The sequence below is a fragment of the Manduca sexta genome, chromosome 13, assembly GCF_014839805.1.
Source record: "Manduca sexta isolate Smith_Timp_Sample1 chromosome 13, JHU_Msex_v1.0, whole genome shotgun sequence".
Classification (NCBI taxonomy): domain Eukaryota; kingdom Metazoa; phylum Arthropoda; class Insecta; order Lepidoptera; family Sphingidae; genus Manduca; species Manduca sexta.
Window position 1 is genome coordinate 6,183,427 of NC_051127.1, and position 22,575 is coordinate 6,206,001.

General features: G+C 36.3%; 3 protein-coding genes across 4 annotated transcripts in view; 1 reads left to right on the forward strand and 2 right to left on the reverse strand.

Annotated features, from left to right (window-relative positions):
• Positions 1 to 8,028, reverse strand: part of LOC115449323 (tubulin polyglutamylase TTLL5) — a 46,740-nt gene extending 38,712 nt beyond the window's left edge. The window contains 2 exon segments of the mRNA XM_037438182.1: positions 7,220 to 7,321; positions 7,829 to 8,028. Coding sequence (XP_037294079.1) covers positions 7,220 to 7,320 — 101 coding nt within the window. The 5' untranslated portion in view covers position 7,321; positions 7,829 to 8,028.
• A 764-nt stretch (positions 8,029 to 8,792) lies between these two features.
• On the reverse strand, positions 8,793 to 12,575 carry LOC115449942 (26S proteasome regulatory subunit 6A-B). Its single transcript, XM_030177840.2, has 5 exons — positions 11,887 to 12,575; positions 11,337 to 11,532; positions 10,397 to 10,593; positions 9,759 to 9,889; positions 8,793 to 9,077 (listed from the first exon to the last, which is right to left on the reverse strand). The coding sequence occupies exons 1-5, from the start codon at positions 12,442 to 12,444 to the stop codon at positions 8,870 to 8,872; spliced, it is 1,290 nt and encodes a 429-aa protein (XP_030033700.1). The 5' UTR covers positions 12,445 to 12,575; the 3' UTR covers positions 8,793 to 8,869.
• A 293-nt stretch (positions 12,576 to 12,868) lies between these two features.
• LOC115449706 (succinate dehydrogenase [ubiquinone] cytochrome b small subunit, mitochondrial) lies at positions 12,869 to 22,516 on the forward strand. Of its 2 annotated transcripts, XM_030177584.2 has the most exons (5): positions 12,869 to 13,116; positions 15,629 to 15,768; positions 19,694 to 19,878; positions 21,438 to 21,639; positions 21,964 to 22,028. In XM_030177584.2, the coding sequence occupies exons 1-4, from the start codon at positions 13,086 to 13,088 to the stop codon at positions 21,637 to 21,639; spliced, it is 558 nt and encodes a 185-aa protein (XP_030033444.2). In that variant the 5' UTR covers positions 12,869 to 13,085; the 3' UTR covers positions 21,964 to 22,028. The 2 variants fall into 2 exon arrangements, with proteins under 2 accessions (XP_030033444.2, XP_030033451.1); XM_030177591.2 differs by lacking the exon at positions 21,438 to 21,639 and having other exon boundaries at positions 12,870 to 13,116; positions 21,964 to 22,516.
• The last annotated feature ends 59 nt before the right edge of the window (positions 22,517 to 22,575 follow it).

Consider the following 22,575-nt stretch of genomic DNA (forward strand, 5'->3'; position numbering starts at 1 on the left):
AAGGGCTTGTTACATGTTTATTTTTACATTCCGCAACTAGGTCATGTGAACTTAGCTTCTTACGTCGCCTTGCACCGCTAGTGTTGTAATCGTAAATGCAGTCGAGTTTTTGTGACATATGAAAGCTCTGGTTTATTTACCGACTTGCTCGCAACACCGCTCACTTAAAATATTTAAGTGAAATGTAATCGTAAAAATATGTAATTGTAAAATGTAGGTAGATATTGTAATGTTGACTTTTCGGACGACCAACATCTCAGTCCGCCCTGTGACCATGAAGGATGCAGTCTTCAAAACATCAGAAGAAAATTAAAATACAATAAACTCCGAAAACTACTCTTATTTCGATGTCAAACATTCGCGTAAACATAAGAACTCATAATGTAGTTCTATTTTCAATTTATACATAGACATATCACGGATTAACATATTAAAGGCAATTTCATATACCGGAAAACTAAACTTTGTTCGGGAAAGGCGCACGCGCAGCCGCGAGCAACATCTAATCAACAATAATTATGCGAACCTGGTGCTACGCCTCGATTAGATTAAAAAGATACGATACGAACGGAATAATTTCATTACGCACTTATTAAACACGTTTCGCTTCTACATTACTTTAATTTACATCTAGATAAGATTAGCAGATAAAAATGCAGTTATATTTTACGTATTATTTAGTGCTATGACGTAATCTGCGGACTAAAATCTTTTTTCTTATAAGTGCACAGCAGTGACCCTACTATACCTGATGGTAAGTGGAGTGGGGTCCAATAGAATGTCGACTGACGAGAGATGATTACCCATCGACAGTCGACAGAATTATGCTGGCCTGTTGGAGGATATGCACAGGCTGATTACGGAACGCGACACATTCACGTGGGCCACTATGGGAGTCTTGACACCTTGTGTACGTTGGACCTCGCTATCCGGGCGGATATAAAATATATCCTACCACCAGCCTGAGATTTCTACAGGAATTTTGGAGGTATGAGCTGCAGCAGCCGACATCACACTTCTACGCGACACAGTTATATCTATTAATACAGTCCTTAATATGTCTCATGTGCCATGTGACATATGGGCATAACCAATACAAAGTATTTTTCGAAAAATATAACCAACCGACGACACAGGTATCGAACTCAAGGCCTCACCGTTATCACAAATACCATTAGCGTCCACTGGACCATATAGATCTATTTAACGATCTATAAAGCAGTGATGTAAAAAGCTGCCAATAACCATGGCGGCGCGTGCGCATCGTAGCGTGTGATTGTCTTATCTCGTGTCTTCTGGACCATTATATTACGTGCCTTACTGTGTGAAAGTGTGCATATTTAAACTTTGATGATGTTTAACGGTAACTTTAATGTTTTCCTGAAAGAGATTACTGATACGTAGTATTTGGGTAGCAAGATTTCATTTCTCGAAGTAATATAATTTTTCTACAATATTAAGACTCAGTGGCGTAATTGTAATATGACTGCAGTGCCGAAGTCTCGGGTTCGATGCTCGGGTCGAGTAAAGATATTGTCTTTTTCTACTCAATTGTAGCCGAGAGTCTGGAATTAGTGTATGATACGGCGAATCCGCCCCTTATCATGTTAAGGAGGCATATATATTATTATAGAGAAGTTATATATTTATTTCTAATTTATTTATTTTTAATTAGGTTATTAAAAATTATTGCAGAATTAATATTGTAGTATAGAAATTATTTCTTCTTGGATAAGTGAAATCATTAAAAGTAACTGTACTTTGAAAGTCGAGTCAGAGTGGCTTAACAACGAGGAAACCTTTCGAAAAACTTTCATAAAAAAGGAAATATAAGTTTTTTTAAAGAGGATACATAAAAACTTTAGAACGTTATGGTTTCCGTAAACTTTTATTCTAATAAAATAAGGTGAGGTGTTTGTTTGAACACGTTAATCTCTGGCACTAGTGGTTCGAAATGAAAAATCGAGATGAAATTATAGATAGTTTGAGATCCTGAGAAGGATATTGGCTTCCTTCTATCCCGGGAAAATAGAAGTTTACGCTAAATTTAAACCAATTATTAGTCTTAAGGCTTGATTGTTTTCAAAATGATGTATTGCATTCAGTCGGTATATCATAGAAAAAATGATATATTCGAAAAACTTACAGGTACCATGAACAATATTAGATAATAACAAAATAAGGTCATTTAGAGCAAAGGTCTTTGGTGGCATAACTTTATATTACATGTTACAACCGACTGAGGCTCCAGGTTCTATAACACGGAACTTAACTGTGACCTAGCGAAGTTGATATGATACACCTCTGCCTACCCTCGAAAAGGGAACAACGCTTGATGCTCTACGCAAGTGGCAACCTATTAAAATATTCACAACAATAGCATTGCAATGATCGCTATGAGAATATTATGCGAGCAACATATGGTCTCAAGGTGACTCGTGATTAAATGACCATTTACAGCTTAGATAAAGCAATCTAGATATAATCCAGTCTAGACTCGAATATGGAACAGTCCTAATCCATAGTCACTACATAGTATAAAACAAAGTCGCTTTCTCTGTCCCTATGTCCGTTATGTATGCTTAAATCTTTAAATCTACGCAACGGATTTTGATGCGGTTTTTTTTAATAGATAGAGTGATTCAAGAGGAAAGTTTATATGTATAATAATAACATCCATTAAATAGTGGAGAAATACTGTTATTTTGTTATGTTATACCCGTGCGAAGCCAGAGCGGGCCGCTATGTTTTTATATACAACGTTCACAGTTTTTCTGTAGTATATTTAGTATCAGCATTGCACCCGTGCGAATCCGGGGCGGATCGCTAGTCTTACTTATAAACTTGTTTTAGCGTAAGAGGTGGTTAAGAATTGCTTAAATAACTGTCAAAAATATGATTCCTAGTTTAACCCTTATTAAGAGGCAAGATGGCGGGTTTTGACTTACAGCTGATCGGGTAAATTTGTGTTTTGTTAAGCACAGCTTTGCGAAATTTTTATAATACTGATAATGTCATAAAGAGGAATGTTTGTGAGTTTGTTCGTATTAATCTCAAGAACTACTGAACCGATTATGATTTTCTTTAACTAAGATGAAGCTACATTATCCTTGAGTGTTAAAGGCTACTTTTTATCCCGGAAGAACTTATATACGAAGGCGGAGACGCAGGCAAAAGCTAGTCGCATATAATCTCATTCACTTGAAAGTGAACCGGGTTGATTATAGCGACGATATAACCACGACGTTTATATTTTCGCTGTCTGATGACAACTTGCAACGCCGGCGTACACCAAGGGCCAATATATCCATAAGATATATGTATTTTTTTAATTATTAAGATGTTAAGTATTCATTCATAAATAATCTAGCTTTGTGTCAAAACAGTTTGTGTTCATCAATCAAAGTTTCTTACGAATACATTAGAGTTCAAAATTGCTTAAAACAAGCGGGACCAAGTCGCTCACTTGTTACTACCTATACTTTCTATAAAATATCTATGATCATGATTTATAAATATTTCTAAAATTTTTTCACTTAGTGTTAGTAAACAAAAAAATCTTACGAATACTAAGTTTAAAATTGCTTAAAACAAGCTGCCCTAGTGCGGCCAGTCATCTTACTAATACTTTCATAAAACTTTATTAAACGAAAAATAAAGGCCTAACATTACGACTCATAAACATTTTTATTTATTTTTTTACTTTCCCTACACAGTACACACAAATACTTCAATTAATTGCTCAACATTCAACCTACGTTCACAAAAACAGTACAATCAACATTCAACCCAAAGAGAATAATACGTTCACAAAATCATAATTCACAATACTCACACAAATATTTTACCCATGGTAAACTGCAATCCGTAACACGTGCGAGTCGCGCGTGAGTCACCGGTATAAATTCGTGATTGTAAACAATGGTAGCGGGGAGCGAATGAACGGTCAGTCGTGTGCGAGTGACGGTAGGCGACTGCCACCGTCCGCGATCGGCCGCGTCCACACCGCGAGTGCGGTCGATAAGACACGCGTTCGACTTTGTCATGGTAGGGGTTGCGATTTTATGTTTTTGGGGGAATGATTTCGGGGCATGAGTCCTTTGTTTTTGGGGGAATAGGTTGTTTTTTTTTTTCGAATAGTTGATAACGAAAAAATATAACACTAGGTTCATTTTTTTTACTAGTTACTGTTCGAAAATAAGTTGTGCGATTTTAATTATAATAATTAAAGAAAACATAGTAGTATAATGATTTCTTGTGATTTTGAATTTTTGACGTTGAAATAAAAAAAAAATCGGATTTTACTATGATTTCTCGAACGGCGAATACCTCAGTCTCCCTATGACCATGAAGGTTTCAAACTCTTCGAAACGTCGGGAAAAATTATAATATAACTAGCTTTTGCCCGCGGCTCCGCCCGCGTTATAAAGTTTTTCAGACTAAAGTTTTCCGTTATAAAAGTAGTAGTTTCCCGGGAGCCTATGTTCTTCCCGGGGTCTCAAACTGTCTCCATACCAAATTTCATCTTAATACGTTGGGTAGTTTTTGAGTTTAACACGTTCAGGCAGACAGATGCAGCGGGGAACTTTGTTTTATAATATATTTTTTAGAACTTTTTAAGTGAAACAATCCCGTCATACATTATTGTTGCATAACTTTAACCGTTTACGCAGCGCAGGCAACGGAAGCGCTCAAAACTCATAATTTTCCCCGTTTAAGCAACATGTTTCATTACTGCTCCGCTCCTATTGGTCATAGCGTGATGATATATAACTTTGAGCACTCCACAACAAAGGACTATTCAACACAAAAATAATTTTTCAGTTCGAATCGGTAGTTCCTGAGATTAGCCATTACTGCTCCGCTCCTACTGAATATAGCGTGATGATATATAGCCTATAGCACTCCACGAACAAAGGGCTATCCAACGCAAAAAGAATTTTTCAGTTTGGACCGGTAGTTCCTAAGATTAGCCGTTACTGCTCCGCTCCTATTGGGTATAGCGTGATGATATATAACCTATAGCACTCCACGAACAAAGAGCTATCCAACGCAAAAAGAATTTTTCAGTTTGGACCGGTAGTTCCTGAGATTAGCCATTACTGCCCCGCTCCTATTGGGTATAGCGTGATGATATATAGCCTATAGCACTCCACGAATAAAGGGCTATCCAACGCAAAAAGAATTTTTCAGTTTGGACCGGTAGTTCCTGAGATTAGCCATTACTGCCCCGCTCCTATTGAGTATAGCGTGATGATATATAGCCTATAGCACTCCAGGAACAAAGGGCTATCCAACGTAAAAAGAATTTTTCGGTTTGGACCGGTAGTTCCTGAGATTAGCGCGTTCAAACAAACAAACAAACAAACAAACTCTTCAGCTTTATATAATAGTATAGATATAATATAATAATAAATTATAAAAAACCGCGACAAAGTCCGAAAAATAGTTCCATTTCACAACATCGTACATGTAGTTTCATATTTTCTTACTATTCTATAATCAATAAATAAACGATCATAGAGTTAAACATGCTAAAAATATAATAAGAAAAGATCGCGGTACTGTTCAAGCTAACTTTTTTCTAATTCGGTAAGCATTAGGCATCGATAGTTCAGCACTTTTGTAATTTTAATTAAAATCGCATTCGCGGTACGGTATTCATATTTATAATATCGCTGCCTTTAAAGTATTACAAGGTTTCATGTTATATTTTTTACACAAATTGAATTATATTTTTCGAATAAATTTGTCTTATACATTAAAGAATTCTAATAAATAAAAATAAACATAGGACCTTGTAAAAGTAAGCCAGCTATAATAACTTGACGTAAATTAACAATATAATTCGTCCGACAAAAAAATCGCTCCACGCAGAATTGATCTCATTTGCCTTATTTGAAATAATATATTTTAGTCGATGAAAATAACAAGCAAATTTCAATTTACTTACATATTAGAAAGGACGTATGAAAATATGTAAATTACGTGAACAAAGCCTTATGTAAACATTTTTGGGTTTTTTTTTTTTAGTACAGACCCCACAGTCAACACCGGGGGGACAAGCGAATGGGATACTACGAACCCCCCGGCTTAACGACTGCGAGGCCCTGGAGGAAGAGAAGAAGAGGAGAAATATGGGGGAAAGAAGGGAGAAGGATGGGGAAGTAATAGGATGGGCGGAGAGGAAAGGGAGGTGAATTGTTCTACGAGTCCCTGTCAGACCCCCCATGTGAACTTGCAACCATGGGGGTGTAGGCATCACCTATAGTGTGCCTAGGTCCGCGACATAATGTCCCCCCGTGCATGGGCGTGCATTCGGTGTGGAGACCGAGCGCACAAGAAGTGCCTCGGGGGGGGGCACTATGTGGGGTTGTGTTAGCACATCTTCTTTCAGTGGTGAAAACTTTTAATCGTGTCGGAAATCGGAAATTCTATACTGCCAAAAAACCGCGGGTTTTATGGCAGTATAGAAAATAGTAAATAGATTTGGTTCTGCAGACCCAAACGGGCTGCCGAAATATTAGTAATTAAGGCAGGTCATGGTTCCTTCTGATAAGACACTAACACATAAAAACCTAAAATAAATTCTTCTTTTCAAATAACCCTTTTTTTATTGTATAATCTAAAGCGAGATAAAAAAGGATGTAAGAAACTTGATAATTTTAAGAGTGTGTAAGAGTTTTCAAAAAAATATTTTTACAGATTATAACATAAAAGATGCAAGTGAATAAATATTTTGTGCAACATGAGAATGCTAAGAAAATGGAGCAGTTCTTTAGTGTACAAATCATCATTATAAATCACTTTTATTTTAGATCTATTTATAAAGAAGCTGCACTGTGTTGTGGAAATGAAAGTGTGGAGATGTAAGGAAATATTTTAAAATATCTACATTAAATATATTTAAGATGTGGTGAATACTAAGAGAAAATTAGAGAAAAAATCTTAAAATTCACATCAGTTTAAAATTCAAAATTTAAACATTGCTTCATAAAAAGTAATATAAATTCATATACCAAATGCTTTACACCGAAACATTTAACATTATTACTATAACAATAATTAAAAACTGATTTTTATATGCATTAAATTAATATGAAATTCTAAAATACAATTATATTTTCATAGTCATATAATTTGTCAATTTTTCAAAGTTAATTGCCAATAGAGGAGTGAATTTCAAGATTTTTCACATACAAACACATAAGGAGAGAACCTGGTGTGAGGACGGTTGTACTTGCATTTTATATGTACTTTTGGCAATTCGTCGGGGGCTAGCTTAAACTTGAGCTCACAGTTCTCTTCCGGCTCCATCATTCTACCATAAGGAAAATATGCTTTATTGCTATGATTTTAATACTACTTTGTTACGTTTGAGTGTAATTTTTTTTTATTTTTTTTGTGCTTTTCAAGTGAGAATACAAGATGTGAAAAGGTGATAAGTAAATATTATTTTTAATTAAGGATTTATTTTATAATTTGTTAAATGTTACAGTGAATTAAATTTTTATAATAGAAGAAATTATAAGACTAATTAGTCTTCTTCACTATCTGCGTTATAAATAAGAGGAAAGGAAACATATGCGAACTTCTTAGGTTCCCAATATTTTTTCGGCTCAAAATAATCAGCCGCAAAGGAATGGGCTCAAGGAGTTAATGTTTAAAAGCGTATAAATATTGTCTACACATTGAAGCTGCATACAAATGCACCGCGTACTACACCAACATCCAGATCGATATCTTTATGCGGCATTATTTCACAAAAACTATTTTGTTTACGATGTGTCAAAATTGCGAATTTGTACATTATAGGTTATGTACTTACGATTAGATCCAGTTATGTTTCGCCGGTCGCTTTGGGAAGCAGTTAATTGCACAATTAATAATTTCACATTTCTAATTTTTAATATATTTAATAACTATTACTACTACTAAGCCAAAACTACAAGAATTTTGATAGATCCATTCCCATGTTTCAAATTTAGCACACGCACGCGCGTTTCATAGTTTCTTTTTGGGTGGGATCATTTTTATATTCTATTTACTACATTGAATTTTTTATAATTTTTGTAATTACTTAATAAAAAAACTATGAATCCGAAGTTATCTTATGTACTTTTAAATTTTACCGTTACTAATAATATTATTTTTGGTAGATACTTAAGTATTTGAACGCCACCATGAGCAAAAACTAAACGTGTTATATTAGGGTTAGTACACACTGAAAACAAAAAATATTGAGTTGTTTTTTTAATTGGTACTCTAAAATGAATTTTTAACACTAAAGAAAAAAATAATATTTACAGCGAAAGTCGTATCAAAAGAAACCCAACATGCTGTTACCAAATAAGAACAAAAAAAGACTATAAAGCACCTAAATATGTTTTATTTATTATACTATAACGAAAACTTTATTATTCCCAAGGCCCGTAATCGCAAACGTTACATAGCTAAGTACAAAGCAGTGATGTGATAATAAATGTTTTTCAGTATTTTTACAACAGCTTTCGCAGTACGTAGCCAAAGGGGTGCAATTATATTGACATACAACTCTACCTCAGTTAACATCAGATAAACAAAGTCAAAGTAAACTATGAAATTGCCGACACTATGCTTCCGCCGCACTATGCGTCCTCATATTATTGGTGTTAGAAGTTTACGTTATTAGCAGCATTACCACTTAATTTTCTTAAATCTGAACTAGGGCTTAAGTAGAGTTTGTGGGGAGTGATTCAAGGGCTTAGAATTAAGATGAGACCCTGGGTTAAAAGAAATGGGAACAAATAAAGTCCATTATAGAAACGAACCGTTTTTTATTACATTTCAAATACATTTACCTAAATTAGTTACAATTAGCGCATTAAAACTAAGCATAGTAGCTGAGGTTGGCCTTCTTCTTGGCTTGCACCTCGAGGATGGCGTCCATAAAGTCCTCATGGGTGACGGCGGTGGCGGAGCGGCGGAGGGCGATCATGCCCGCCTCCACGCACACTGCCTTGCATTGGGCGCCGTTGAAGTCGTCCGTGGAGCGAGACAACTCCTCGAAATTCACGTCAGGACTCACATTCATTTTTCTGAAATCATTTTTTAGTTAATTAATTTGTATTTACATATATTAACACGTTTTTGTTGTCACAATTTTGTTTAGGCTTGATATTAATTTGGTTTTTATAATAGGGTACCGGACTCATTTTTGTTCTTTACTTTATCAAATATTCACATAATATAAATTATAACACAGAAGGAATTTTTAAAATCCGGTAAAAAAATCAACAAATTATAAGTCTTTGAATTTCGGTGGAAGGGGTAATTAACAAGAAACAGAAAAGAGACGAAATATCCACATGTGACGTCATCGGGAATTACAACGCGTGCGAAAGAAAGAAATGAAGCGATATCCCCACATCGCGCCCACTTCTGCACATTACAATATTTTAAATATGAATTGCTCGCTCATTTTTTAACCAATTTTTATGCAGTTTTCACAGCAGTGCTTCTTTTTCGTATTATTAACCATTATATATAGAATAATGGACAAAATCAAGCATAGGCCGGTCCCCTATTTGATACTATGAGCAAATTTAAATTGTAATATTTTGAGCTTGATATTGTAGACTATGCTTAATGTTATATTTCTTTCATCACAAAACAAAATTTAGAAGTAATAAAAAAATTATGTTTTGATCTATGTGGTTCACAATTCATAGCTGTACATAACTTCCCAAATCGTCAAAATTATGAAATAACTAGCACACCTGGAGTGAATCTGCATGATCCTCGCTCTGGCCTCCTCATTGGGATGAGGGAACTCAATCTTCCTGTCCAGACGACCTGACCTGAGCAGGGCGGGGTCCAAAATATCTACTCTGTTGGTGGCAGCAATCACCTAGAAATAGAAAATTTGAGTTATGTCACATAACTGGTGTTCTTCATGACTTGAAGAACATGGTCCATGCAGGTGGATGGCATGAACAAGTGAATAAACAAGAAAGGCACAAGGTACATAAACATGTGTTTCTTTATCTAACAAACACACCAACCCAAAAACATATAACTTATTTGTTTCATACATCTCAAGATATTGATTTGAAACATAAATAATTCTATACAAAATAATTTTCCAATACACAAAAAAATTTGGATAATTATGGAAGACCGAGCAGGTAATAGTTACATTTAACTTAATATAGATGGCTGGCATGCTGTTCAATAAGCATATTAGAAAATAGAGACTACATCAAAAAATGTGGTGATTCCAATTAAGTCTATGAATATTGCAAACAAATGTTTAACTGCCACCCATCAATATTTATACTTTTTTCCAAGTATTCATTACATGACCTTTAACTAAAGAAAAAACATAAAAGCATTAGTCTAATATCTTAATGGTTACCTTAATATCAGCCGTGGAGCTGAACCCGTCAAGCTGGTTGAGCAGCTCCAACATAGTACGCTGCACCTCACGATCACCGGCCTTCTCAGAGTCAAATCGCTTGGTTCCGATAGCGTCCAACTCGTCTATGAAGATGATCGCAGGCGCCTTCTCTTTGGCGAGGGCGAAAGCGTCACGTACGAGTTTGGCACCATCACCTGATGAAGAGACATGGTTAGATAAAGTTCAAATACTATATGGATGGTTGAAAGGCTTAAGTGCATTTTTTTTGTGACACTAAGTTACATACATATTTATAATCAATACATTCTTTGTTTTATTTAAATTAGTTAAAATTTTTGGAAAAAAAATTTAAAAAAGAAACGCTTCATTTTATTAGCCTTTCAACCGTCAATGTGTATATGGTAGTCAACAGTAGCGAAGGGTACATATAATTTGATTCCTACCAGCTTCCCTTTCGTAATTTATATATCTTATTATTATACAAAAGATTTTCAGACTGCATTTATGTCTCGTGCAGTGTGATATAATTGTCTTTACTAGAATCAGTTAGACCTTATTTATTTATGTACATATTTAATCAGTTAATTATTTTATTCTAAAAATGTATGCGAGCACCGGTACAAATAACATATTTTATATGGTGTCTACAAAATTTATATTCATATTTAAACAAATAGAAAAATGTAACCACGGTAATTATTATGGGCTTTTGCTTTCAATTATGTCATGTAGTAGAGACTTAAATACTTGCTTTTAGCTACAGTTCTGGTGTTTCTGAGTATTATAATGCCGTCAAAGATTCATCCTTCAAATTATGGTATGCCAACCAGGTTACCAGTTATGAAAATTAACATAATTCCTTGAAACATGATTTTGCATGAACCCTCCATTGAAATGGTATAAGGGCAGTATTTATCGAGAAAATTTGCTTATTTACCAATAAACATCTGCACAAGCTGTGGACCAGCCAGCTTCAAGAAGGTAGACTTGGTCTGAGCAGCACAAGCCCTGGCCAGCAGGGTCTTGCCCGTGCCAGGCGGTCCGTATAACAGCACTCCCTTGGGGGGGTGAATGCCTAGGTTCACAAACTTCTCCTTGTGTGTCATTGGAAGTACCACCGCTTCAATCAGCTCCTGAAATCATAATTTGGCTGTTACGTATATGTTGGTAAAGACAGATATTGCTTTTTGTTTGTGATTTTGGATTATTTTACACAAGACAGGATATAATTGAGTAAATAGAATAAAAGATTCTGAGACAAATATCCTCACTTATTAGATGGCAGCTAAAGGTGTTTAAAGCAAGGTTTAATAGAAAGGATAGAAGCAATAGATTTCTTTCTGTTCATAACCTCAGCTTATACACAGATAACACTGTCAACATACAAAACAACAAAGAAAATTTTAGAACACTTATTACTTTCATCTAACACTAGTGAATGACTGGAAAAAATTGAATTCCATCCTTGAACATATTTTAAAACTAACCTGGATTTGCTTGTCCAAGCCTCCAATATCAGAATACTGCTCTGTGGGCCTTTCATCCACTTCCATGGCCTTCACCCTCGCATCATACTCAGCCGGCAGCGTCTCCAGGATCAAGTAAGAGTCCTTGTTAACGCCCACCAAGTCGCCAGGTTTCAGTTTGTCTGCATCTACTAGCCCTATGACTGGCAAAAAGTATGTCTGTCTTGTAGAAGTCTTGATTACTGCGCACTTGCCTTTCCTCTGCGAGTCAAGATCCACAACAGCGCCGTCTTCCTCTTCTTCCTGAGGGTCGACGTCCAATAATTCAATGACGTTGGACACTAAGTATGGCAGTGTTTTGTTGACCTTAATCTTTTCAGTGTTCTCCTTTATTTTGTCGTTTTGTGCTTGCAGCTCGTGTGAGATCCTCATGACTTCGCTCTTCATGATTTTGATCTCATTGTCCAAGAGTCTGGTGCGGCTTACGATTTCATCTGTTGGCATCCGAAGCACTTCTTCACTCAGAGCCTCCTCTTCATCTTGGCCCCAGATAGACTTGTCTTCCAAAGTTGTAGTCATTTTGGTAATAAGTAGTTGATATTTGGAAAGATTTCTAACTTTATTTATTTATAAAAAGATTTCAAACAAAATTGTGTTTCTTCACCAAAATGAATTGTCATTCCGGATTGGGGTGGCCAGTTTTTATCTATAGTGGCAAGTTTTATAGGTGAGTAGTACATAAGTTATAACATATTTTAAAAAAGATCATAATATAATTTAGCAAATTTAAATATATTTAAGGTAAATTACCATATTTATAACAATTTAATTTTGTATCTAACTGATAATAAAAATAAAACGCCCTATTTCGAAAAAAACTTTCAGCCGAATATTATCAATAAGGTTTTTACGCAAGTTTTATTCATCCAGATAAATAATTCTATTGAACGATTTTAAAATCTTACATAAAAACTGCAAAAATATAAAAACGATTAGCTAAGCAATATCCCCACAAGAAGTCTTGAACCAATGCAACGTCAAGAACGAAAAAAATATTCATTCAACCAGGAGGCGCGCCTGACGCACACGGATTGACACTTGAGTCTGACATTTCACAATTTTGGGGAATTTCGAATTTACACGTACAGAAATCGTGTTTTATAGTTTATTAAAACCCTTTTTTGCTTGTAAACTCAGTGCCTAAGTATTTTATTGGTACCATGGCTTTCTCGATGTTTCTCCGTAATCAAGGTAAATATTTTTTTAATGTTTTTGTTATTACATAATGCATGTTGTAAAAACCAATTAAAATCTGTAGATTGTATTTTATTGTTCACTTTTGCACGAATGACCGTATACAATAATATTTTGTAGCAAATAGAATATGTTTTGCAAAAAATAATTTGCGTTATAGGTTATTTTGCAAGGAATTTGCATTTGCGAATTTTTGGCATAAGTTGTGTCAACACCCAAATATTGACAGGCATAAATAGTTATAAAATCCATTTATAATTACTTTAAAGTGAATGTTGGTGAATAATATGTTTTTATTTACAATAATGCCAAATAAATAAAAAAAAATAGTAATTGTATTTAATTAAGAAACTACTAAATGACAGATTTTTAAAGGTTATATTATTATTTATTTCTCTCGAATAAAAGACTGATTGACCACATTTCTTCTTTTTATCAATGTTCATTAAAATGAGATTTTTTTCTTCTGTTGTAGGACTTTAGTACTTAATTATTAAGGATTGTATTCAATCCTGTTTATTTTAATAATTTTATTTTTATAAAGTTATTAATTATAACAACATCTACTCAATGATTAATTAATTTACTTTTAATTATTTCTCACTGTGGTGTCCATTTGTTAAGCTTGTCTTTATTGAATTGTAGATAAAAGAACTATTGTCCATTCACATTATTTATGGAGAGGCACTTTTGTGTACAAAGGATGTTTGTTTGTTTCATATACAATATTATTTATATATTTGTGAATGGTAACATCAATAAAGATAAAAAAGAAACATAAAATAACAATAAAAAAATTCCATTTATTCACATTCAAGAGTAAAATATAATAATATTTCATGTGATAATAACATTTATAAAGGAAATAATTTCCTTCATAGTTTTTATAAAATTTATTTTATTTTATTGAGGCAAAGAAAATATACAGCATTATATACATAAATTGTTTAATACATACCAAAAAAAAATATTACATTTAAACTACCTTTATTTATCAAATTGGCTATTCTAAAATCATAAAAGTTTAATTAAAAACTGTGATAAGAATAAGTGGAAAATAACACAAAATTCTGGTAATTTCCCATGACATTAGTACATTTCCACAAAATGTCATTAGCATCAAAACTTTAGGCAATTTAAATTCTTTTACTATCTGTAATGACCCAACTGGTTTTATTATGCACCATGAGTACATTAATTAGGGTTGTCACTTGTTATGCATTGATTATAATTTTTTGGTATCAGGGTTGTCAGAGATTTTTAAATATTTTTTTTCAGTGACAATAAATAATGATTTATGTAAAGAAATTAGTTTTCTTTATAAACATGTTGAAATTACTATGTACTTACAGTTGTTTAAACATTGCACAAGAATTTTAGGCTGTTACTTTAGAAAGGTTGTAAAGCAATATAGACCCTTTGTTTTCGTAAATAGCGCACATTATGCTATGTCGCTAGGTAAACACAACTATTGAGTATTTACGTAAGAGATTGCGGTCTCGATTCTTATAGAATGATCGTAGTATTTTTTGTTTACATAACAGAACAAAGACGATAGATTTTGATGGTATTTAAACCATAAATATATTTAAAATGCCAAAAACTATTAGCTTCCTATAAGCTCTTCCAAAACCACGTGGCGGCTGCCCGTATGATATAATATCACCGCCGCTTGCCGCCACATTGTGCTTGTTGCGAAATCATTACGATCATAAGAAATATCTGTTGGTCGACGTTATATTTAAACTGTAACGTTCCAATACAGTATCGGTTGACGAGAGATCATTATCTCAAAAGCGGGCCTTGGATTTCTGGCGACTTTCTGAAGGTCCTACGATTTTTTTTGTTGGTAAAAGCATTATGTCGATGAGGTTTTAGCCAAAGCCTGTAGCGTCTCCTTAGTCACTCAGCGCCCCGTTAAGAAATGGCGCTTTCCGTGACAGCCTGGTCCGCTCCTTCACAAAGCCGTTACTGATTATCCCTCGGCAGACACAATGCCGGCCTGTTGATTGTTATTAGTTCACCTATACTCTAGAGTTAGCAGAGGCCGATAGAGATCTGAGGTAATGGCTTAACCTATAGCCTCGAATGCTTTGGCGAAGGCTGGCAGGCTTTTAGTGGGTACGGCATGTATAGCGTGCTGGTAATCGCGACATACCAGCATCGCTCCTCGGAATGACGTGGGATATTTAAAAAAGAAAGATTTATTACGGACATAATTTTAAATAACACTCTTACTTATAAAAAATTCGCAAAGCTATGCTTAGATAAAACACAAATTTACTCGATCAGCTGTAAGTCAAAACCCGCCATCTTGCCTCTTAATAAGGTTTAAACTAGGAACCGCTGATGTTTTTGACAGCTATTTAAGCAATTCTTAACCACCTTACGCTAAAACAAGTTTATAAGTAATATTGTAAGTATACACAAAAACCAGCAGAGGCGATAAAGAGATTTCCCAACGATAAAATACCCCGCAGTTGTATATAAGTTGGTTGTTTTGTTCCAGCGTGCACGAGCCGCATATTCACCCAGCAGGTGATGCGGCTGGCGACGCAGCCTGCGCTTGCGCACCGCACCGTCGCCTCCACGCTGCCCGTCAGGTCGCTCGCCATCAAAGACGCCAAACTGACGCCGATACTAAATGCTGTAAGTTAAGAATTATATACAACACTCCCAAACATAGAGCTGATTTTTTAGTATGAACATTTTTCCCCATAGTACCGTTTGTCATGAGAAATAGGACCAGATTTCTGGGGCCTTATGCCTCTCGTTATTTTGATAGCAACAAGCATGTAACGTATCGCGTCGCGTTTAATACAGTTGGCATACATAATACCATTCCACGCTAATTTCACGAAGATAACGTAACACGGCCGCCTTAGAGTTTACACTGTCATTGAGAAAAAGGCCCCTGGTAGTTCAAGATCGACAGGAGCACACAGTTTTGTGGCATCGAGCACTGAAGCTTACAGGGTACCTGGGTACACTAAACTGTCTTGAACCTGCAATAAACTACACTACAAATACAAAGGAAGGATTTGAAACGACTGACCAAATCTATAGTCTTTTGAAATGTTAATACTCGGAGGTGAGACGAAGATAACCATAATTATAATAACGAAATTTCGCTGGTGGTAGGATATATTTTATATCCGCCCGAATACCGACCATTGTAAACAAGGTGTTAAAACCCGCCATAGTGGCCCACGTAAGTGTGTCGCGTTCCGGGATCAGCCTGTGTATACCCGGTTCCAACAGGCCGGCATAATAAACCGACTGTCGAGGGGTAATCATCTCTCGTCAGTCGACATTCTATTGGACCCCACTCCACTTACCATCAGGTACATAGGGGTCATAGTTCAGACAAACATTTCATTTCGGACCGAGCACGCGGAGTTACGAACATACATACGCATTTGCAATAATTGTTCCCCAATACCTTCAAACAAACCGCGTCACTCAAGGAAAATAATAAGTTGGATTATTGACTTGTTGACTATTCTTTAGTTAAGTTCGTAAGCAAATAATTCCGTGGCGCGATTGTCTCCTTTATTTCGAATATCAATTTGTTAATGCAGAGTTTTCTCTCAACAAAACTCTTAACTAGCAAAGGAATTTGATTTTCGAATATGGTTCAACGACTCCAGGTTTCTTACACCAAGGGCCGGTTTGAGGGCCTATCGTAAAAACGCCTAATTAAGGCCTCTTTTTTGATAAAACGTCATGTCGCGTTAAGTGACGGAGCACTCAGGAACCCGTTTTGGAATCGTCACTCGAAACGATTCTCTTCACAGGCGGGATCAAAAATCCCGACATTAATGCTGATCTATATCTTCGTTAATTTATTAACACTGTTTGTTTTTATGTGGGTAGGAATTGGAAGGTATTGTAGGTGTTTGAAAATGATTCTTATTGTAGGGGAGTAGGATGTGTTTTGTGTTAATCTGTGCAATGATATATTTTGTGTTTTTGGATTTGTATTTGCGCTGCTCGGTCTAACGTATCGTTGTCTTTTTTATAAGCTATCTGATATCTACCTGACTTTTTTTTTTAAATAAACTTTTAACCTTCTTCAATAACCACATATGCATTTCTTGACGAACAGAGTGGTAAGAGCATAGAACAAGCTTCCACAGAATGTGGTTGCAGCAGAAAATGTGAACGGGTTTAAAAATAAATTTGACAAATATTTTGCTGGGAAGTGAAAACGGAATCGAGAATTGCAGGATACAGACGTATCAGTTAAATAAACTGCCTGCTTGATAACAAATATGGCACGTTAAAGTTCGCAATATTAGTAATATTAATAACATTAAATAGTTCTGTGTTAATTTGTACTTGTCTTGGAAAGCTGAGATATAAGATTTACATGTTAGTAAAATTTTAAATGGATCATAATACATGGTTCCTACTTTACTTATATTTTGGGATTATTGGAAATATTATCTAAAAGACTTAGAAATATGATTTAAAAAAATATATATTATGCCCTATATTTACACTGTCTCATTGCTCGACACAGCCTCCTTTACTACTAAGACGGATTAGGTCTTAGTCTATCACGCTGGCCTAGTGCGGGCAGAATTTACATATCTTTGCAATTATTATCGAGAACTACAAAAAAGTAAGAGATGCCAAGGGCACCCTTGGGTTTTGAACCTGTAGAGATTCGATTCGGCAGTCCGTTCCACTTCCAACTAAGCTATTGCCGCGTTTTAAAGTTAATGATAAATAGCCCAAAACACACACGTAACATCAAAAAGTCCGATATACATGTTCTGGATTTGCCATCGAACTCGCTACCACTTTATTAGCAATTCGTTTCACACGCCCTACACTAGACACATTTTTTTTATTGTTTTAAATGAAGAGACTAGCTTGCCGTTCGCCTGATGGTAAGCTATGGCAGTATAAACAACAGTGACTACACACTGCTGCTTGGCGGCAGAAATAGACATTGCGGTGGTACCTATCCAGGCGGACTCTCACATATGAGAGACATACCCCCAGTAAACATACATAGACATTACAGTTATAGAAGTAATCGTGGCAAGCTTTTTTGTTACAAAACCTCTCATGTCCAACGAAAACCTACACCTTACATAATATCACTTTGGAACAAAAAACGAGTTAATCACGCAGGTTGCATTAGTTGAGACGTAACAAAAAACACGACGTTTGAGTGACATGGAAGGGATAGATGTTAGAAAAAGTTGCGGGGATAGGGCCAAGCTAACCAACTTTATCTATACGTATTATAAAACAAAATCTCCTTTTCTGTCTGTATGTTATCGATTTTCTCAAAATCTATTGAACGGATTTTTATGAAATTTGGTATGGAGATAGTGTAAGACTCTGGAAAGATTATACGCTTTCTATCTCGGGAAAATATATAGTGCGATTTTCATCCCGGAAAACTTCTTCATGCGGATGAAGCCGCGAGCAAAAGTTAGTATAAAATATTTACAAGGTCTATCATTTACATTAGCTGGCTTCTGTATAGTATTTGTGTTTACGTTTTTTAGTGAAGTGCTATTCAGTGCGCTTCTTATGTCTTCCTACGCAACACATTATTTTGACACTTTAACAAGCATGTAATGCACCATGGCGTTTGTCATTGGAAATTGACATACAGAATATGATTCCACGCTAATTTCACGAATATAACGTAACACGGCCGTGTTTCGAGTTTAAAGTCGTAGAGAATAAGGCCTTTGATAGAATCTCGACTGTTGGAATATCATTATGCCATGTCAACACATTTATGCTTGTTTGAAACCTGACACAGGCTGATTATGAAAGGCAGAACACTTCGTGACTATGTCGGGTATGGTGGTCGCTATCGGGGTTGGCTGATTCCGAAGGGCAGAATTTTTCCTGAGTCATTATGATGAGTTTTACATCTCGTGTATGGTGGTCGCTATCGGAGTCAAATATTTTACCACCAACTAACTGGCGTTGAACGATCTATGGTTATTTTGATGCCCTTTTGTAAGCCAGTATAATAACCACCAAACAACGTGAACACACTACAGCGTGGTGGGCGACGCCTAGGCGCGTTAGTGTCGCTTAAAAAAAATCCACCACGTGACAGTGTGCAGTGGCGTAGCTAGGCGTGGGTGAAGTCGGCCCTTACCCAGGGCTTCGTACTTAAAAGGGCCTCGCGAGGCCTCTTTAAGCGCGATTTTTCAAATCTATATCCTATTCAATATTCACCCACCGCACATTTATATTTCTTCACATCATAAATAGGTATGTCGTGTGAAAGCATGTTTGGTAAGATAAATTCATTGGATAGATCTTGGGAACGAAAGAAAAGGGGACTCGTTGATGTGACTTCACCCACGTCTATATTCTCTATAGGAATTTCGAGGGTGTGTGAAGTCTACCAATCCGCACTAGGCCAGCGTGGTGGACTATGGCCTAATCCCTCTCAGTAGTAGATGAAGTCCGTGCCCAACAGTCGGACAGTATACAATACAGGGCTGATATTATTATTTATTATTACACCACTGACAGTGTGCTCAACTTATTTGCCGGCTATAACAAATCTGTATAATATTATGAGCAGGTGCGTTCCCTCCGCTCGAGCGCCGTGCGCATGTCCGCTGAGAAGGGCCACGACCACTCCAAGCTGTGGGTGGTAGAGAGGGCCGTCTCCGCAGCGCTGATACCGCTCATACCGATCGCTCTGCTCATCCCGAACAAGCTGTTCGACTCGCTGATGGCGATACTCATCACGGCGCATTCGTTCTGGTGAGTTTATACACATATAAATACACACATTCACACATACATACATACATACAAACATACAAACGGATACACCGGCGTGTAATATAGATTCCACACATAGCTACACTGCCGTGCTAAGCTCAAAAGCGTTATCTCAAAATCTTGATTTGTATGTTGTCAGATAGTTTAAGAAATACTCATTCAATGAACTTACCTTTATAAGGGTATCTTGTTTAGAACTTGTTAAAAAAAAAAACCATAAAGAATTTCTCTGCCTCAGTTCTTACATACAACACTATAAAACTATTACAAAACTTCGATTATCTCGAAATAAGTTTTCCCTGACATACCGCTTTTGCACTTAGCACGGCAGTATTGCTGAAATAAGTTTTGATAAACATAATAATATGCATAAATTTTTCGCCAACAACGAACAATGCCATTGCCATATGCACAAACAACTATTGAAATCAACTAACGATCCAATTGTAATCTTCGTTCCAATTTCGAAAATAAACCAATCAAAATAAGTCTTTGTTATCGTGTCAATCTTTGTTTTGATTGGTCCATTTTTGCGATAGATTAAAAAAGCGATTGGGATCGTTTATTGAAAATGGCGGTTATTGTATTTTTAAATGGTAAAATACTTTTGTGGTACGGAATCGAACCACGAACCTCACGGTTTACAACCCAAGCTCACTGCCACTAAACAAACACGGTGCCTTATCTTTATTAGTACTAACATGTTTATTTATTAAAGTGTTTTTGGATGTTATCTGTTATTGGTTTGATTCGAATGGAAAATGTATGCAGGTTTCGAAAGTTGAATGGAATGTTTTTAAAAGTGTTTTTATCAGTGTCTCGTAAATCTATGTCTTTATCGAATCAACAGGAAATAGCTGTATGCAAGTAAACTTGTAAACTAAATAAGGTATTTTAAATAAAAACATATTAGGGGCGTCAGTTATACTTCACGTTATTTTGATAATGCGTAACAATAATGATTTCTTATGTTTACGCGAATGTTAGACATTGAAATGAAACTATTTTTCGGTTTCTATCGCGGTTTTTATATTATTATTTTCTGCCGACGTTTCGAAGACAACAGCCTTCGTGGTCATGGGGCGGACTCCAGTCTGCCTGTAAAATAGTTTTATTTCACGCAAGTAACATTTAACAAGTACGTAACGTACGGCATCACGTTTAAGACAATAGAAATTGGTAATGAGAATATCATTCCACGTTAATTTCACGAAGATAACGCAGCACGGCTTGTTTTGAGTTTAGCCATTTCTTTACATATTATAAAAAAAAGGCGCCGGCCAAGTCTGTCTGTTTGAACGAAATAAACTTGGTTGGGAAATTGTTATGAAGATAGTTTGAGGCCCGGGAAAATATATAGTAGGCTTTTATCCCAGAAAAACTTTTAAACGCAGGCGAAGTTGCAAGCAAAAGCTAGTAAAATGATTTAGTAAATACGCAATAACGAATTATGGAATACTGAGGCAAATACTACGCATTGTGACCTAAACCGTCCTCTCCCACCAATCCCACTTAATCCTATCCCACATCCCATCCAGGGGTCTCGAAGCAATGGTGGTGGAATACGTGAGGATCCTACTCTTCGGCCCTATGATCCCGAAGGTTGCGATGGGAGTGGTGTACACCGTGACCGCTACCACGCTGGGCGGGCTGTTCTACCTGATCTTCAACGATATCGGCATGGCCAGGGGCTTCTGGAGGATCTGGAGGAACATGAAGAAGCCCAAGTGTTCCAAATAGGTTATTTGTTGTGTGATTTACGAAATTAATAATCGAGTATACTGATAGCTATGGGCCAAATAGAACGAAGTTTATCGCAAAATCTGCACTTATTGTGATCCGTTAATTTGCAGGATCGATCTTAAAATAGCTATATTGTTTATTAATTTCATCCGTTAATAGGTTTTGTATGAAAGACGACGAAAGTACTCGCTGAACATTTGCCTCGCGCGGCAGCTTCGCTTCGACAATCACAAGGAGTGCGGCTGCAATGTAATCCTCATCAGAATCAGGCTCATGACAATCCATCATCCATGAATTAATAACACCAATTCTATATTCCAGGGGCCTTGAGGCGATAGCAGTAGACTACGTTCGGGCAAGCTTATTCGGTCCCGTCATCCCAAAAATTGCCATCGGTCTGGTGTACCTCCTTTCTTTCGCGACCCTCGGCGGCCTCTTCTACATCATCACTCACGACATCGGCCTCGCAAACTCCATCAGACAGTTCTGGTCCGTCAAGTCCGAACAGAAAGCGTAAACGATTATGGTTTAGGTCACATTCTTAGAATAATCTGGTTGTAAGGGTTGATTTCGAAAAGTATGGCCAAAAGGCTTTAAAGTTTGTGATATGTTTGAGAAATTAAAACGTATGGCGGCGTAGAGGGTGTATGGGGGGGAATGACGCACGCAAAGCGTACGTAGATGTTGCTCGGTGCTTCACGAATGGATGTGTGAGGCTGTCTCGTGGGGAATGGCCTCGCTGGAGACAACGCGAGGCACCCAAATGGTCTAGAAATTGCCTCGCGAGGCTTGTTTCGACACATCTAGTTACACAGTAGAGTGAACGCCACCGCCCGAGCGCCGCCATATTCCAATCTGACATACGTTACCGAAATGCTTTATTAGATAAAAATTATATTATATAGATAGTGTGACCAATCTGTAATCAAAATA

What these genes read in the sequence shown, in the direction of transcription:
- LOC115449706 (XM_030177584.2), top strand. Translation starts at nt 13,086, where the DNA reads ATGGCTTTCTCGATGTTTCTCCGTAATCAAG. An exon ending in GATGTTTCTCCGTAATCAAG is followed by an intron (nt 13,117 to 15,628) that starts GTAAATATTTTT and finishes GTTTTGTTCCAG; the next exon opens with CGTGCACGAGCCGCATATTC. An exon ending in ATCACGGCGCATTCGTTCTG is followed by an intron (nt 19,879 to 21,437) that starts GTGAGTTTATAC and finishes CATCCCATCCAG; the next exon opens with GGGTCTCGAAGCAATGGTGG.
- LOC115449942 (XM_030177840.2), bottom strand. Translation starts at nt 12,444, where the DNA reads ATGACTACAACTTTGGAAGACAAGTCTATCTGGGGCCAAGATGAAGAG. An exon ending in GCTTGTGCAGATGTTTATTG is followed by an intron (nt 10,594 to 11,336) that starts GTAAATAAGCAA and finishes TCTCTTCATCAG; the next exon opens with GTGATGGTGCCAAACTCGTA. An exon ending in ATCATGCAGATTCACTCCAG is followed by an intron (nt 9,078 to 9,758) that starts GTGTGCTAGTTA and finishes AAATGATTTCAG; the next exon opens with AAAAATGAATGTGAGTCCTG.